The 14,986-nt window shown below is 36.9% G+C and overlaps 2 protein-coding genes across 4 annotated transcripts in view; one reads left to right on the plus strand and one right to left on the minus strand.

The window, feature by feature from the left end:
* NTPase (ectonucleoside triphosphate diphosphohydrolase NTPase) overlaps positions 1 to 14,986 on the minus strand; it is a 25,923-nt gene continuing 10,937 nt past the window's right edge. For 2 of the 3 annotated variants that reach the window (XM_073078532.1, XM_073078531.1), the window contains exons 3-11: positions 5,178 to 5,321; positions 4,621 to 4,709; positions 4,329 to 4,492; positions 3,600 to 3,691; positions 2,908 to 3,064; positions 2,078 to 2,242; positions 1,477 to 1,649; positions 940 to 1,103; positions 1 to 158 (exon numbers count right to left, since the gene is read on the minus strand). In XM_073078532.1, coding sequence (XP_072934633.1) covers positions 54 to 158; positions 940 to 1,103; positions 1,477 to 1,649; positions 2,078 to 2,242; positions 2,908 to 3,064; positions 3,600 to 3,691; positions 4,329 to 4,492; positions 4,621 to 4,709; positions 5,178 to 5,321 — 1,253 coding nt within the window. In that variant the 3' untranslated portion in view covers positions 1 to 53. Of the gene's footprint in view, positions 159 to 939; positions 1,104 to 1,476; positions 1,650 to 2,077; positions 2,243 to 2,907; positions 3,065 to 3,599; positions 3,692 to 4,328; positions 4,493 to 4,620; positions 4,710 to 5,177; positions 5,322 to 9,647; positions 9,878 to 14,986 lie in introns of those variants that run through there. The other variant, XM_073078533.1, reaches the window with a different exon arrangement.
* Positions 13,047 to 14,986, plus strand: part of l(2)k10201 (zinc finger protein 511 lethal (2) k10201) — an 18,423-nt gene continuing 16,483 nt past the window's right edge. Inside the window, exon 1 of the mRNA XM_073078537.1 lies at positions 13,047 to 13,172. The gene's annotated coding sequence lies outside the window, so the exon portion shown is untranslated. The remainder of the gene's footprint in view (positions 13,173 to 14,986) is intronic.

A 14,986-nucleotide genomic window follows, 5' to 3' on the forward strand; every position in this document is an offset into this window, starting at 1 on the left:
CTTTAGAGCAATTATCTAACATTGTTGGTGTTGAGTGGCGCCATCTCGCGGTGTTACGCGGTAGCCGCGGCCGCGGCGGCTGCGATGCGGTTCATCACGTTGGTGTACGCCAGTCCTAATGCCCAGGAGACCTCGTGGCCATTCACCTTCTTGAATAACTGGAATAATAAATTATAAGGTTAGATTTTGGTCTCAACTACTAAAGACTATGGTCTAAGGGAGGTAACATACTAAACATACGCACGATAGTAAGTGACGGCTCGCGTTGGCAACCGTCGCTGACTGTTTTTTATTATTATACCATTACTGTCCCACTGCTGGGCACGGCTCTCCTCTCAGAATGAAATGGATTAGGCCATACAACCGCGCTGGCCAAGCGCGAATTGGTAGACTTCACATACCTTAGAAAAATTGTTTTTTTTCTTTAAGATTAAGTGATAATTAATTTCTAATACGTACATAATTTTCAAAAATCAGACGTGCGTACCTGGAATTTAACAGCTTGGCTTTTTGTCAGCAGTCGCTAAAGACATGCGGTAACATTACCAGTGACTGGAGCCATACTCCACTGCAGGTTTTTTTTTTATAATATAGGAGTAGCAGACGAGCACGCAGTTCACCTAATGGTAAGTGGCTACTTTCGCCCATGGACATCTGTAATCAACTCCAGATAGGATTAGATATTCCTACCTGAGGTCGGCCACAGATGCGCCGCTACCCCTGAGAACTAAGCTGGAACGCCTCGGAAAAGTATGTCTCCCTTACCACACCCTTCAAACCAGAACACAGCAGCGTTTAACACTGCTGTTATGAGGCAAAAATAGGTGTGGCGGAGGTGCCGCCGGAGTCGAACCTCAGAGGGTTCTACCACCTTCGAAATGTCGTAGTACTCCACGTCCGCCGCGGGGCTCCCCGGGGCCGCGCTGCCGGGGCACTCACCGAGACGGGCTCGTGGTCGCGCATCTTGTACGCGTCCTGCAGCAGCGCGACCGCGTACACGAGGTCCGCGCACGCCCACGGCTGCTCCACGTTCGACGCGGAGCACGCTCGCAACGCGCTCGACCGGTACTGCGCCACCGATGTCTGACCGCCCCGCATCACGTCTGAAACGACACGAATATAAATTAGCATCTGAACCATTGACTTTGTAAACTTTGTAAATCCATTATATTAATGAAAAAGACGCCCCAAAAAAATATGCCGAAATTTGGACTTTTTTAGTTATGTACCACGACAATTTCGCGAAACTCGTCTACAGATTGCGTCACTAATAATAAAGAATCACACTATCAGTTTTCTCAACATCATACGTACACAGGTTGACAAAAAAATCACCCTGTATTAATTCCATCAACAAATAATGTTGCTTACAAGGATCAAGTTTTGGTAAGTAATGTATAACAATCACAGGTTGAAACATGAGCGAGTGTGGCTACGAGGCTTCGTACCATCAGGTGAATTGCATGCCCCACTCACCGATCAGGCCGGCGTCGGCGGCCACGTCGTAGAAGTAGCTCATGGCGGCCACGGCGCCGCGCGGGGCCTCCTTCGGCTGCCAGTCCAGCGTGGCCAGCACGTAGCGCCGCACCACCGCGTGGCAACGCGCGTACACCGCGTCACGCTTCATACCCTCCGGACGGGGAGCGCCACTGTTAACATCAAAGAACAGAGTCAATCATTATTTCTGTCAATCGATGTAAGTTAACCGACGTCGAGTGTGGTCAGAACTTGAATGGAGTCATCGCTAGTAACAAATAATTGGCCAAGTGCGAATCGACACAGAAGGGAACCTTCCGTTCCACTATCCATTTATTTATATTTTTTGTGTTTATTGTTATAGCGGCTACCGTTTTATAATATTGATCTTTCTGAATTAGTGGAAAGAAACAATATTGTTGCTCTAAATTTCAGAACGGCATTAAATTGTGCTATTCCACTATTCTTGTCACATTAAAATTCATGTTACATTTTAACGTCATAGATAATAGACACTAGAGTATTAAAATCATAGACAATAAAAATATCAAATAAAATCATCTTTTTCTTTACAATTACATTGCCAGTTTTCTACACCCACCTTATAAAATACTGTTTATTCGCGTACGTCCAGGGTTCCCGCTGGACAATGGGGTCCACGCACACCGACGTGAACTCGTTCGTGTTGTTGTTGTTGTTGTTGTTGTCGGCCGCCTCCAGCTTGAACACGCCGTAGCGCGCCGCCAACAAACCGAGATTCAAGTAACTGGAAGGTAATGTTATTTTTCTATAAGAATTTCATATTTTAAGCAGCAATAGTTATGAAATTATGCCTTTCAAGAAAGGGGTCCACGATTCAAACTCCAGGCATATTCATACATATTTTCGAACTCTATCGACCTTATTATATTATTAGAATAACATTAAAACATATTCTATGTTATTACGCCCCTTGATGAAAAGTATTTGAAATCTTTCTTAAATAAAAATAAACTACCTACTTCAATTATTTAAATTTTATAACAAAAATTGCTCTAAAAGTTACTTATAATTTAATATTTAAATTCACGCGCGGAAACGTCGGCCAATTTGTTGCCTTGACTTATGACGTCATAACGTTAGTAACCTTGTGACGGCGTTTGTAGCCGATTCGGCTGGTATCTCATACCCTCCTTCCTCCTTCCATATACATGGAACAATGGTTTTCCATCTATTAGCAACGCCAAACGGTAGAAATCATACGTTTACAATGATTTTTCATACACTAGGGAGGAACTGCTTCCCCTACTCCCCCTTGTTGACGCCCTAGTTTACAAGAACACAATCCCAGTAAAATCCTTCCATTTTAATAAGACATAATAAAATAATAATTTTCACAATCAATTCTTCCAAGCAGGTGGATCTATATAGGTAGAATTATAGTGAACATACCTATGAGTATACAGAGTGATGTTCTCCCCCCCAGCGGGCACCACGTACTGGTCGGCGGCGGGGAACAGCGCCGTGTCCGCCTCGCTCAGCTGGTACGTTATCTGTGTGGACGCACCGCCCAGGTCCAATGCTGCCATCGTTTCACCATTTATGAGCGCTGGAAAGATTATGAGTTTTGATATATAAATTGAGAAGTATTTAATATATAAGACATCGGTTTAATATAAGCCCAAGGGGATAGCAGTCCAAAGGCAACTTACTATGAAGTGGACTAAAAGCCATCATCATCATCATCAACCCATTATTGTCCCACTGGGCACGGGACTCCTCTCATGGACTAAATGCCATATTCTTTATTAAAAAAAATAAAATTATGACATTTCTATTCAGTGACTTCACTGGTGTTGTGCGTAAAGTGTGGATATATATGTTTGTCTCTTTCAACGCCTCAACTTTTCGTGTTACACTTGATTTTACACCTCATAAAATTTCCGTACCGGGCCTTATAACTCAAATCGTTTCTTAAGGAGTAAACTCCAAAAATGATGACTTTCGCTACATTATATTTAAAGACAGACATATACAAAGTTCGGTTCATATATCGGTTTCATGTGTTCTGATTTAGTAGAAATATAATTTTACTATTAATTAAGTGATGATGGGTAATAAAGTAGTGAGTTTTTGGTACTCACAGTGTAATAAATTAACGGTGTACCAGATGAATATGCCCTCATCTGCGCCGTCCATAATCTCCACGCTATTGGGGCTCACGTCATATCCCAACCTGCGAAGAGAGTCCTGAATTTACAACAATATAGCCAACTCGGTAATCCGTGTAAATGCATTCTCTTCCATTATCTTAATTTGTGTATGCTCAATCAATTCGTTTGCCTCTGTTTCTTATATCGTGTTACACGGGTTTATGCGTCTATGCGTTTAGCTGTGTGTGTGCGTAAGAGTTTGTGTGGATAATGCATAGTTGTGTTCGCACAGATTTTAATGAGCATACAATACAATACTTGCTTTGTATTGTATTGCTTGCGTGTATACATAAGACGTATGTTTAAGATGAGTTTTTGTGTTTACTTGGTCCGTCATGCGTATGTGTAAATGATTGTTTTGATTAATGTATTTTATGATACGTGCAACAGATGTTGGTATGATTTTGTCTGCACACGCCTTAAAATTGTTTATGTGATAATGGGTATTAGTTGTGTGTGTGTAATCTTTTGTGTACTCAATGTCGGTTATCGCGGGCACCAGCAGCGGCGTAACGCGTCGCTTGTCCGACAGCGTCATGAGCCCCGTCTTCTCTGTCAGACTCACTGTGTGTGTAGTGTGTGTGTAGTGTGTGTGTGTGTGTGTGTGTGTGGTGTGTGTGTGGTGTGTGTGTGTGTGTGTGTGTGTGTGTGCGCACTCACTGTGCGATGGCGCGGGCCACGGCGGCGACGAGCGCGTGCGCGCGGTCCCGCGGCAGCAGGCGCAGGCCGGCCGTCGCGCGCACCAGCAGCGGCGTGCCGCGCCGCTTCTCCGCCGGCGTCATGAACTCCGCCTTCTTTATTAGGTTCACTATTGTTTGTGCGCCCTGGAAATTAAAACGATTATTTCTTTATGGACTTTTAGTCACATTGTTATTGTGATTTATAAATAACGATATGTTTGATGTAGTTTTGCAATTGTAAACTTTATAAATATGAAAAACATATACAATACCTTTTCAGGGTCATCGGCAAAAGATGACAAGCCAGGTTTTGATTGTTCAAAATATTCATCAACCAAGTCCAAATTGGCTTGCCCAAATACTGAAAAATAACAATAAAACAATATTAATTAACTTATACTACTCAAAAACTAAATAAATAGCACTAAATAGCCGGGCCATTATTTATTCTTAATTGACTATTCTGAGTCAATCTAAAGAATCACACCAAGCAATAATGACCACAAAATTTTGTGACACATAGTTTATTAGACTTTACTTTATCTATATTGATCACAGATGTTACTCCTTATACTGACTGTTCCATTATCAAGGTTGATCGAAAATTAAATCATCTTCGATCGACGATTGAATTTAGCATAGATCGGTATTTGCTACTAGTGTTTTAAAATGTAATTGATATAGACTATAGTTATATATAATACATTCAATACTCGATTGATTGATATTCTAGAAGACATACCACTACCATGGTGTAGAAACAAAAACTACTCCACCATCTTTAAATTTAATTAATTAATTAATTTGATGAATATATCAAATCATTTACCTGTAAACGGCACCCTAAACTTATAAGCGAGTACGCGGGACCCAGAGGAGCCAGCGTCGATGATGATGGCGTGGTGGTACACGCTCTCGTAGCCGAGACTCTTAGCCAGGCCATCGAACCACTGTGTCTGGCCCGCGAGCATCCCTGCAATAAATCAAATATTTTTTTTTATTCAAAGCAGTGATAGCCTTGTGGTTAAGAAACTCATCGAGGGGTCCGGGGTTCGAATCCCAGACACGCACCACTGACTTTTCAGTTACGTGCTTATTAGAAATTAATTATCACTTGCTTAAATGGTGAAGGAAACATCGTGAGGAAACCTGCATACCTGAGAAATCTTAAAAAAGAAGTTTTCAAATGTATGTGAAGTCTACCAATCCCCACTTGGCCAGCGCGGTGGACTATAGCCTAATCCTTCTCATTATGAGAGGAGACCCGTGCCCAGCAGTGGGACAGTAATGGGTTGATAGTGGTGGTGGTGTGGTGGTATTGATTCAAAGTAGGATCTTTACAGAGCTCTTTTTGTCAATGTCAATACATCTACCGACACTTCACAAGGTGTTTCGCCATGGAGAAGAAGCGGCGAAAGAAACTCCATAACACACATCTTTTGAAAAAATAAATGGTAATTACAATGGCAAACTTAACCTAATGGTACATGTGGAGCTGGAGCTAATTCAAACACAGTTTTATCAGTCAAGTATCACTTTAGTTTCGCGTTTGTTTAACGACATATTTAATTTTTTTCTTTTAGTTACAAGATGTGGTCGGGTGTTTTATTGTAGTAGCGAATACAGTTACCCATGAAATATCTAGCCACCTTACATAACTTATGTTCAGGTATTGCTAGTTTATTTCTATTTCTATTACAGTATTAAAGTTATCATTACAGTTATTAAAGTTATTCAATTTACCCAGTGACGGACTAAGCTCGTTGGCGGCCCGGGGCGGAAATGCTGAATGAGCCCCCCAGTCTAAGTTGATCTAACTTTACAAGTTTTTACAAAAATCTACAAGGGAACTTGCAGACATCAGGGTGACCCCTAGGACCAGAGACTCGAGGCGGACGACCCTGTGTTATCTATGTGTTCTAATAATAGTTCTAAAGGTAGTTTCAAATTCGACCTCTCAATTTAAGTTCGAATCCCAGACACCTTTGGTTTTTCAGTTACAATTACACTTGAATCGGTTAGAAATTAATTATCACTTGTTGAAACAGCGAAGGAAAGCATCGCGAAAAAATCTGAATGCCTGAAAGTTATTTAAAAAAATCTTAAGGGGTTACGAAGTCTACCAATTCGCACTTGGCCAGTAAGGTGGACCGCGGCATAAACCAAAAGGAAGATGATGTAAATCAGGCATAAGCATGCCGTCACACGACAACGACAGGTTCACTAACCTTTATTTAACACCTTTGAGCGAAAATATTTTTTTTTGCAATTTTAATAATATGTACCTATATATCTACAATTTTAATAATAAACACTTGCGATAGACGAATCTTGATAAAATCTACAATAATTAACTACACGCGTTAAACAATAGTTAGGTAATTGTTATTAACGATAATATTAGGTATTGCGATAAAAATCAGTTCCGTATATATGATTGTTTGATAAATACGATAATGACTTAGGATAAAACAGAGTTGATAATGATATGAATTATTAATTGCCCTAATTATAGTTTTGAGTTTTATTTAAAGTAATGACCCAATTTTTGGATATATGAATAACGTAATCACTATTTTGTCTGTATTATAAATTAATTATCATTTGTTTTAACGGTGTAGGAAAACATTGAGAGGATACATGCAAACCAGAGGGAACTTAAAAGAAAAGTTCTCAAAGTATGTCGTCATCATCACCATCATCACTTCAGCCCTTATTGTTCCACTGCACACTGTACACGGTATGCCACAACACTCGGTCCTCCGCTGCTCTCGCCCAGCCACTACCACCAGCCTTCTTAAGGTCGTCGTCCAGCGTGCCGGAGGGCTCAAAGTAGGTGAAGTCTACCATTTCGCACTTGGCCCAGGTCGGTAGACTACGGTCTAATTCATTTTATTGAATGGTCGATTTTTATTGAATGATGACATCTGTATTAATCTGAAGGTAATAGGGGCGACATTCCATTTCTTTTGTGTAGAAAACTTCGATAGCGTGATTCAGAAACGAGAAACGCCATCTCTTGACGAGTTGCGGGAAGTCGTCATAGTAGCAAATGTGCATGCACACCATCTGATGTTGAGTCGCTACTGTCTTCCATAGCCATGCTTGACCATGACCATAAGGATGACCATAAACATAAACATAAACACTTTCTACACTCACAGCCCCACACTAGGATTCCCTGTATCGTGGGTGCCATGGACACACACATAGACAAATACACGAACACCCAGACCCAGAAACAGAAATCTAAATTCATCATTTAGATATCTGTCTGGCCGGAGATCGAACCCTTTGCGCGTCAGACCGGTATAGTGACCGCTCCACCACGCGGGTCGACCATTCTTAGTGACGGTATTCTATACGACTGCCCGTGTCATTGGTATAGAATGAAATGGTTATCTAAGAACAATACGAAAACAAAGATATCTTACTGAAAGGCTGGTATTAAAAATATGGGTTTTATCATAAAAGCATAATTTAATAATGGTTTGCAATGCAATTTTAAAAACACAATGTGACTAAGATTTACAATGACAAATAATGTAAGCAAAAATTACGACGAACCACTTCGCTTACGTATATAGGTACAGGTGTTGAACATTTACTCTTATCATCTTAACACAGCTATGTAACAAAGAAAACCGTCTTGTGTCGATGGGTTGACGTGTGGCGAATACAAATTTTGCTTCTTTCAAAATTTACTACTGTTATACTGTAAAACGTGCTCAAAGTGAATAACACCACTAAATCCTGTAAAAAAACAGTCTTTCTCAAAGTGAGATTAGTCCACCTTTACGACACTAGAAGCCTAGAAATGGCAAGGACTATAAATGGGTTTCTTTAAGGCTTCGAAGGAGTTCTTGGAGTTTCTACAGCTTTGAAGCCTCTAGAACTGGAACTCGAGGCAATGGTTTATTTGTATGTTTCTACAACCAACTGACTAGCAAAAAAAATCCCGTAACGTATCATTGTAGGCAATCTTATGTGTAACACGTAGATCCGGCGAACGTTAGCATTGAGCGGCTATGCTTACCATAATGAGTGATATGTTCATGGTGGTATATATAGCTTTGTTAATAGGGGAGTCCAACAGAAGTGGTCGGTAAAAAGTAAGTAAAAGGTTACCTACTCTCATCCTATGCGTATCCTGTACAACGTATTCTCATGCTACGCGACGCTAGGGGGATTATTAGACTCAAATCCAAACATATTACACTAAATCGATAACGCCGTTCACATTCTTACCATGTTTAAAATTAACACAATAATTGCTTAGCAATTTTGGAAACTAGTCAAATTGAATTTTGCGTTAAAAAATAGTTCCCAAAATAGGCGCTAGATGAAATAACTTTGGCAATCTCTATCGTAAAACTGTTTGCTGTTCGCTTTGTAAAATAAACAGTTAGTTTTGACGTAAGTTCATCAACCTTGACTGTTTTAATTTTCATGTTTAGTTTTCATGTTGATAACGGTTTAAAAATTAAAACACCATAAGCGACACGTGTAAACCCTTTTAACTATATTAACCTTAGGTCAGTTAGAATAATAAAAGCGGCGGTATGTAACCTGTCTACTGTAGTTATATAGGGCTGTCTACTAACAATAAAAAATAGGTAATTATGAAAAATACTGTTTCGGAACTGGATTTTAAATAAAAATATAATAAGCACGTGAGCAAGTTCTTAGGTACTATCGGTGTAGTCCGCGTAAAACTGCTAGTCCGCTCTGAAAATAGAAATGAATCGCGTCGCCATAGCAAATTGTATGACTACACCTGCTTGCAAAACCTTCAGAACGAACTAGCAGTTTGGCGCGGACTATACCATTTCAATGCCAATACTGATATACCTAGTCTTAGTAATTTTTTTTGGTTATGAATAATTTTTCAATAAATTTTGCGATTTTCTGTTAAGTACATGCACCGTTATCTTAGTTACAAAAACTGGTATTACTAGATACTTAAACTGATATTAGTACTAATTAAATTACTTAATGGTACACTGAGTTACTTTCATGTCAAATTCAAATTCATTGAAATTCAGTAGAATTCAAGAGACATTGAATATTCAAAAATAAATTTAATATTCAATGTCTCTTGAATTTTACTAATATTTACCTAACCAAAAATTACACTACTTAAAAAACATAAGGTACTAATAAATATTTCCAAACACTACACCAATAAAAAATACATTATATATGTAAATAAGGTAGATAAAATTCACACCATACACGTATCAACATTGAATTCGACGTATTTTACAGACTTTTCGACACCTGTATACATTGACGTTACCTGACAACAATATGGGAAAGGTGACGACTGACGAATTTCCCATTTTAACTCTAATCGCACACAATCCGCGCACAACAATGTGACCGTACAACAACAACAACACCGAACTAGCGACAAACCGGCACTAATAATGTCTTTTGTAAAGTCGGTTCAATTGAAAAATATGTTTATGGAATGTAAACTTTAAGGTATATGACGATAAGGTACGTTTCAAGTGTCGTGGTGGAACAATGAAACGAAAATGTCGGTCCAGTATAATCGCGTATTGGCTAATTATTTAACTGCAGCTCGTAAGGGCATTTCCATAACGGTCGTGTCATTATCATTATCATAATGTTTTGCATCAAAATTAGTTAACGTACTTTCGAGGAAACAAATTGTTATTATTGTATTACACTAATTTTATTTTATTCAATGTAGTTGTAAGTTTCCTTAATAAAATAAAATAAAGTACTACACATAGAAATAGAAAAACAGTATTTAATTCATTTTTCAAATAGTTAATTATTAGGTCGTCTTTTACGTATTTTTAAAGTGGTTATTATGGCTTAAGAAAAAACCGAAAACCGCTAAAAATACCTTTTTCATTAACAGAAACACATTTTTTAATATTTGCTTTGTTTTTTGTTTTAGTATTTGAGACCCTAGAGATACACACTGTAATTTCTTATGTCTATCTATTGCGATTTAAGAGATGGATAGCCTGGTGGTGACGAACTGCGGAGGTTTAGTAATAAGATAGGAACCCGTTTTCAGCCTATGCCTACGAAACCCTGAAAAAGATTGCAGATAAGCGCAGCGCGAAGGTGACTCACAACTTTAACAGTTTATTTTTAACTTGACTATATTTAACTAGTACACAAAATCATTTTTATTCGTGTCTTCGACCTCAACTTCTTCTTTCAATTTTATTTCTTACCCATATTTTTATTAGTTTCATAGTTTACTTATGAAAAGAAATATATCTTATATATAAAATTTTCGTGTCACAGTGTTAGTAACCGTACTCCTCCGAAACGGCTTTACCGATTTTCACCAAATTTTATATGCATATTCAGTACGTCTGAGAATCGGCTACTATCTATTTTTCATACCCGTAAGTGATAAGGATTTTTCACCCTTAATTTTTTTTTTATTTATATGGCAACACAACGTTTGCCGGGTCAGCTAGTAGAATTATATTCCGCATTCGAAGTCGTATTTATATCTCAAAATATACTACAAAATAAAATTACTAGTAAATTATTATAAAAAAAAAATACCCTAATACTTAAAATGTTAACATGTCTCTCCCATAATATTGATGGGTGCAACCGCACCTCATATTTTAAAATCCGTCAACCTTTGGGGTGCAGGGCTTGAACAACATTGCCCTCCACAATCGGGTAAAAATTGAAAAACAAGTACAATAAACAAACGCGTGGGCAGCGGCGCGTATAAACGACATACCATTATTAGAGTTAATGATATGCAATGAGTAATATTTTTATATCACTTAACACCACGCTTGATAGAATTAAATCTATGTAACGAATAGGCGAAACATATAATATACTATGTATACAAATACCATGTAATATATATAACGCTTTCTACACTCACGGCCCCACACTAGGATTCCCTGTGTCGTGGGTGCCATGAACACACACATAGACAAATACACAGATACCCAGACCCAGAAACAGAAATATAAATTCATCATTTAGATATCTGTCTGGCCGGGGATCGAACCCTTTGCGCGTCAGACCGGTATGGTGACCGCTCCGACACGCGGGTCGTCAATATGTATGTCATACATATTACGACTAAGGGAGCTTTGATTAAGTAAGACATTTGAGGAGTGAGGTTAAAAAAAATATCTCACTCAATAATAATATCAAGAGAGAGAGGGGGGTCTTGGCATATATCACTTATTTTAGCTAAAACATCATAAAATTGCGAGAAAAATTAAACATTTTTCGTGACTAAAACATGGCTAAGTTATACAATATTACTATTTATCGCGATTATGTTAATACCATAAAGAAACGCATTTAGATTGTTCAGCCGGAAATAAAGTAGGTACTAATGATCGTCAACATGGATTGTTGCACGTGTAATAGCTTCCAAGGCATTACAATAAAGGAATTAAAGGTGTTAGAACTCTCAGTGGTCCGACTCCGGCGGCACCACTGACACACCTATTTCTGTCTAATAACAGCAGAGTTAAACGCTGCTGTGTTATGGTTTAAACGGTGTGGTAAGGGAAACTTACTTTTTCGAGGCATTCCAGCTTAGGCCTCAGGGATAGCGGCGCATCTGTGGTCGACTTCGAGTAGGATTCTAATCTTGTCTGGGATTGATTACAGATGTCCATGGGCGGCAGTAGTCACTTACCATCAGATGGACTGCATGCTCGTCTGCTACTCCTATATTATAAAAAAAAAACTAGTACACATTACCATAAACAATGCCAATCAATTTGTTTTTCTTTTATTTATTCACCAGGCGACACGGGTGTACACAATACTTTAGAAGTTGACTTGAAAAATACTTTAATAGCTATTATAACTTAATTTCAATTCTGCATAGTGATTTGATATTTCGCAAGCAGGCATTGTTACGTGGTCTTTGTTCAGCCAAATAACAATTTAGAGAACTGGCCCCACTAATGTTTAATTAGAAATTTTTTGACCGCAAACACACCATTAGGTCAAGGATAGTTTAAAAGTAATAAAACTCCATGACACAAAGGTTGGAATAGTCATTGGGGTGGTAGAGCCTCTCGTGGTTAGAATCCGGAGGCACCACCGCGACACCGCCTCACCTATTTCTGCCTAATAACAGCAGAGTTAAGCGCTGGGGGGCCTACCACCATCTTTTAAAAACCATCATAGTTAAGGAAACTTTTATTTCAATATTGCATGAACATTATTTTGTTTCGTACCACGACCTCCTTAAAACAGTAAAATATACATTGAACAAACTTAAACCCTTATTCATTTTTCGCTTATCCATTGTACAAATTTAACTGAAATTGTCATATTTTGCTTAAAAAGTTAAATCTCCTGCAAAAAAAAAGAATAATATCGACCGACATAATACAAAACCGCTTATTGTAATTTATAAAAACAATCTTACTTTAACGAGGTCGTGGTACGAAATTTCAATGTATGATTAAAATAATATTGTTTTAAGAGATGGTAGTAACCTCCCTGGTGTGTTTTGCATTGAAGGGTGTGGTATAGGAGAAACAAACGAAGCATATTAAGCACCACAAAATCAAGTGGATATTTTTCAACATTTTGCATACACCGTTAGGTCGTATATTTACAAACACAATAATCAATGTTCATGGTAATGCAATTCGAAGAACTTATATGCGTTTATATCGCATAAGTTTTATCGTTGAGCTGTAACTAAGCATCCTTAAAAGAGTTAAAAGTGTTTGAAAGTTTTTTAAGCCAATCCATTATTTATTTATTAAAAGGTCGTCAACATTCTTTACACGTTTACATTTTCAATTAAAATCGAAAAAAGTCCAAGGTAAGTGCTAGAATAGTAATACAATACAACAAATAACATAAAAAAGTTAAATTAAATTATATTAACATAAAATTAAATTAAAATAAATGACAAAATAGATATTGTTTATCACATTCGAACAGAAATTAAAATATTATATCCATTACAAATATGCATACAATTAAAAATATATTAAAAAATTAAATCACAATTTTATTAATTCTCATGTTATCTAGAGGTTGCAAATAGTTTGTTTTTAAGGCTACATGTGGAGTCCAGAAATAGGTCCAACTCTTTCGTTTTTGTAGTCTTGTTATATTCCCTAATAATTCTGTTTAAAGGAGATTTTTTTCCCAAATTAGAGTTAATCTAAAGTATCTTGATTTTTTATTTAATTGAAGCACCTTTACTTACATGAATATATGAAAATTATAGTTTGGCTGGGAGGACGCATTCCTGACAACTCGTGTCCGACTGTAACTAGTAGTAAGTCTATGTAACTTTGTGCTGGCGTTAAATATATTATGAAGAATTTACTATCGTTTATTTGCCGTATAAATAAAAAAATATCACCGGAAACATCAATATTTTTCTTACAAATAAATAACAGATTTCAGCGCTCAATTCAATGTTTAAAAAATGCGTGTTTAACGAAATTATAATAAATAAGTACTGAAACGATTTATTTTTAAACATTTATTTTAACGATTTATTACGCTATTAAAAATACTTAAATTGATGATTTTTGTGATATCAACGATTTTGTGTTATTATACGATAAAATAATAAGTTTGTTTTTTTTTTGTTTCTCATATTTTAAAGAGTAAATAAATAAATAATAATAACTCGTAAAGTATAAATATATTGCATTTTAAATTATTTACTGATTTATCACAATTAATAATAAAATCGATAATATTTTCTTATATAATTGCAGGTGAAGATGATAAAAAAATATATACAAAAATAAAATAATTTTCTTTCTTTTTTTATGATATACCTATTTTTCATATAATACTAGCTGACCCGGCAAACGTTGTGTTGCCATATAAATAAAAAAAAATGTTAAGGGTGAAAAACTGGTAAGGGTTTACTTTGTCAATTATTACTTACTTCCCAGAATTTGATCCTTATAAGCAACACTATCAGATAGTGGAATAATATAGAAGATGTTTTTTTCCAAACTGAGCTCGTTCGATTCCTAGCTAGGGAAAAAGCCATTTAAAAAAATAATGATGCAGTTTTAGTTTTTATCAAAATCGGCCTATTAACCTATTAACGAAAAATGCTTAAAGGAGTTTTTAAGCAACTCTTAAAGGAGTTTTTAATGCTTAAAGGAGTTTTTAAATAACCCTTTAAGCATTTTTCGTTAATCCTTATAGTTTCGGTTTTGGCACTGAAGGTCCGTTTGAAAAAATCATGTATATAAGATATATGTATTGAATGTACAGTGTAAACTCTTTATAACGTCATTCTCTATAACGAAAACCTCTCTATAACGTAGAAATAAGTTCAATTGGTTGGTTTACATTAAAACCCATACATTGATTCACTCTTTATAACGCAACAGTCTTTCTCTATTACGAAGAAATACGTTCATATTTAGACGAGAACAATATTTTTACACTGGAATTGTTTTATAAGCAGCTAAAAAACTAACCTTTTGAGGTGCTGAAAGTTTTAAGCAAGATTACGGGGTTCATAAACGGCCGTTTCGCTTTTGTTCTTGTTATTTGCCTTAACACGTGTGCCATTATTCTTAGATTACATTGTCTGCAGGAATTTGTCTGTCTAAGTTACTATACATACCATGGTCACCTATCGCGTATTATCAG

This window comes from Epargyreus clarus, unplaced genomic scaffold, assembly GCF_041222505.1.
Source record: "Epargyreus clarus isolate Ecla_fem2 unplaced genomic scaffold, WU_Ecla_fem_2.2 ptg000012l, whole genome shotgun sequence".
In the NCBI taxonomy this organism is placed as follows: Eukaryota; Metazoa; Arthropoda; class Insecta; order Lepidoptera; family Hesperiidae; genus Epargyreus; species Epargyreus clarus.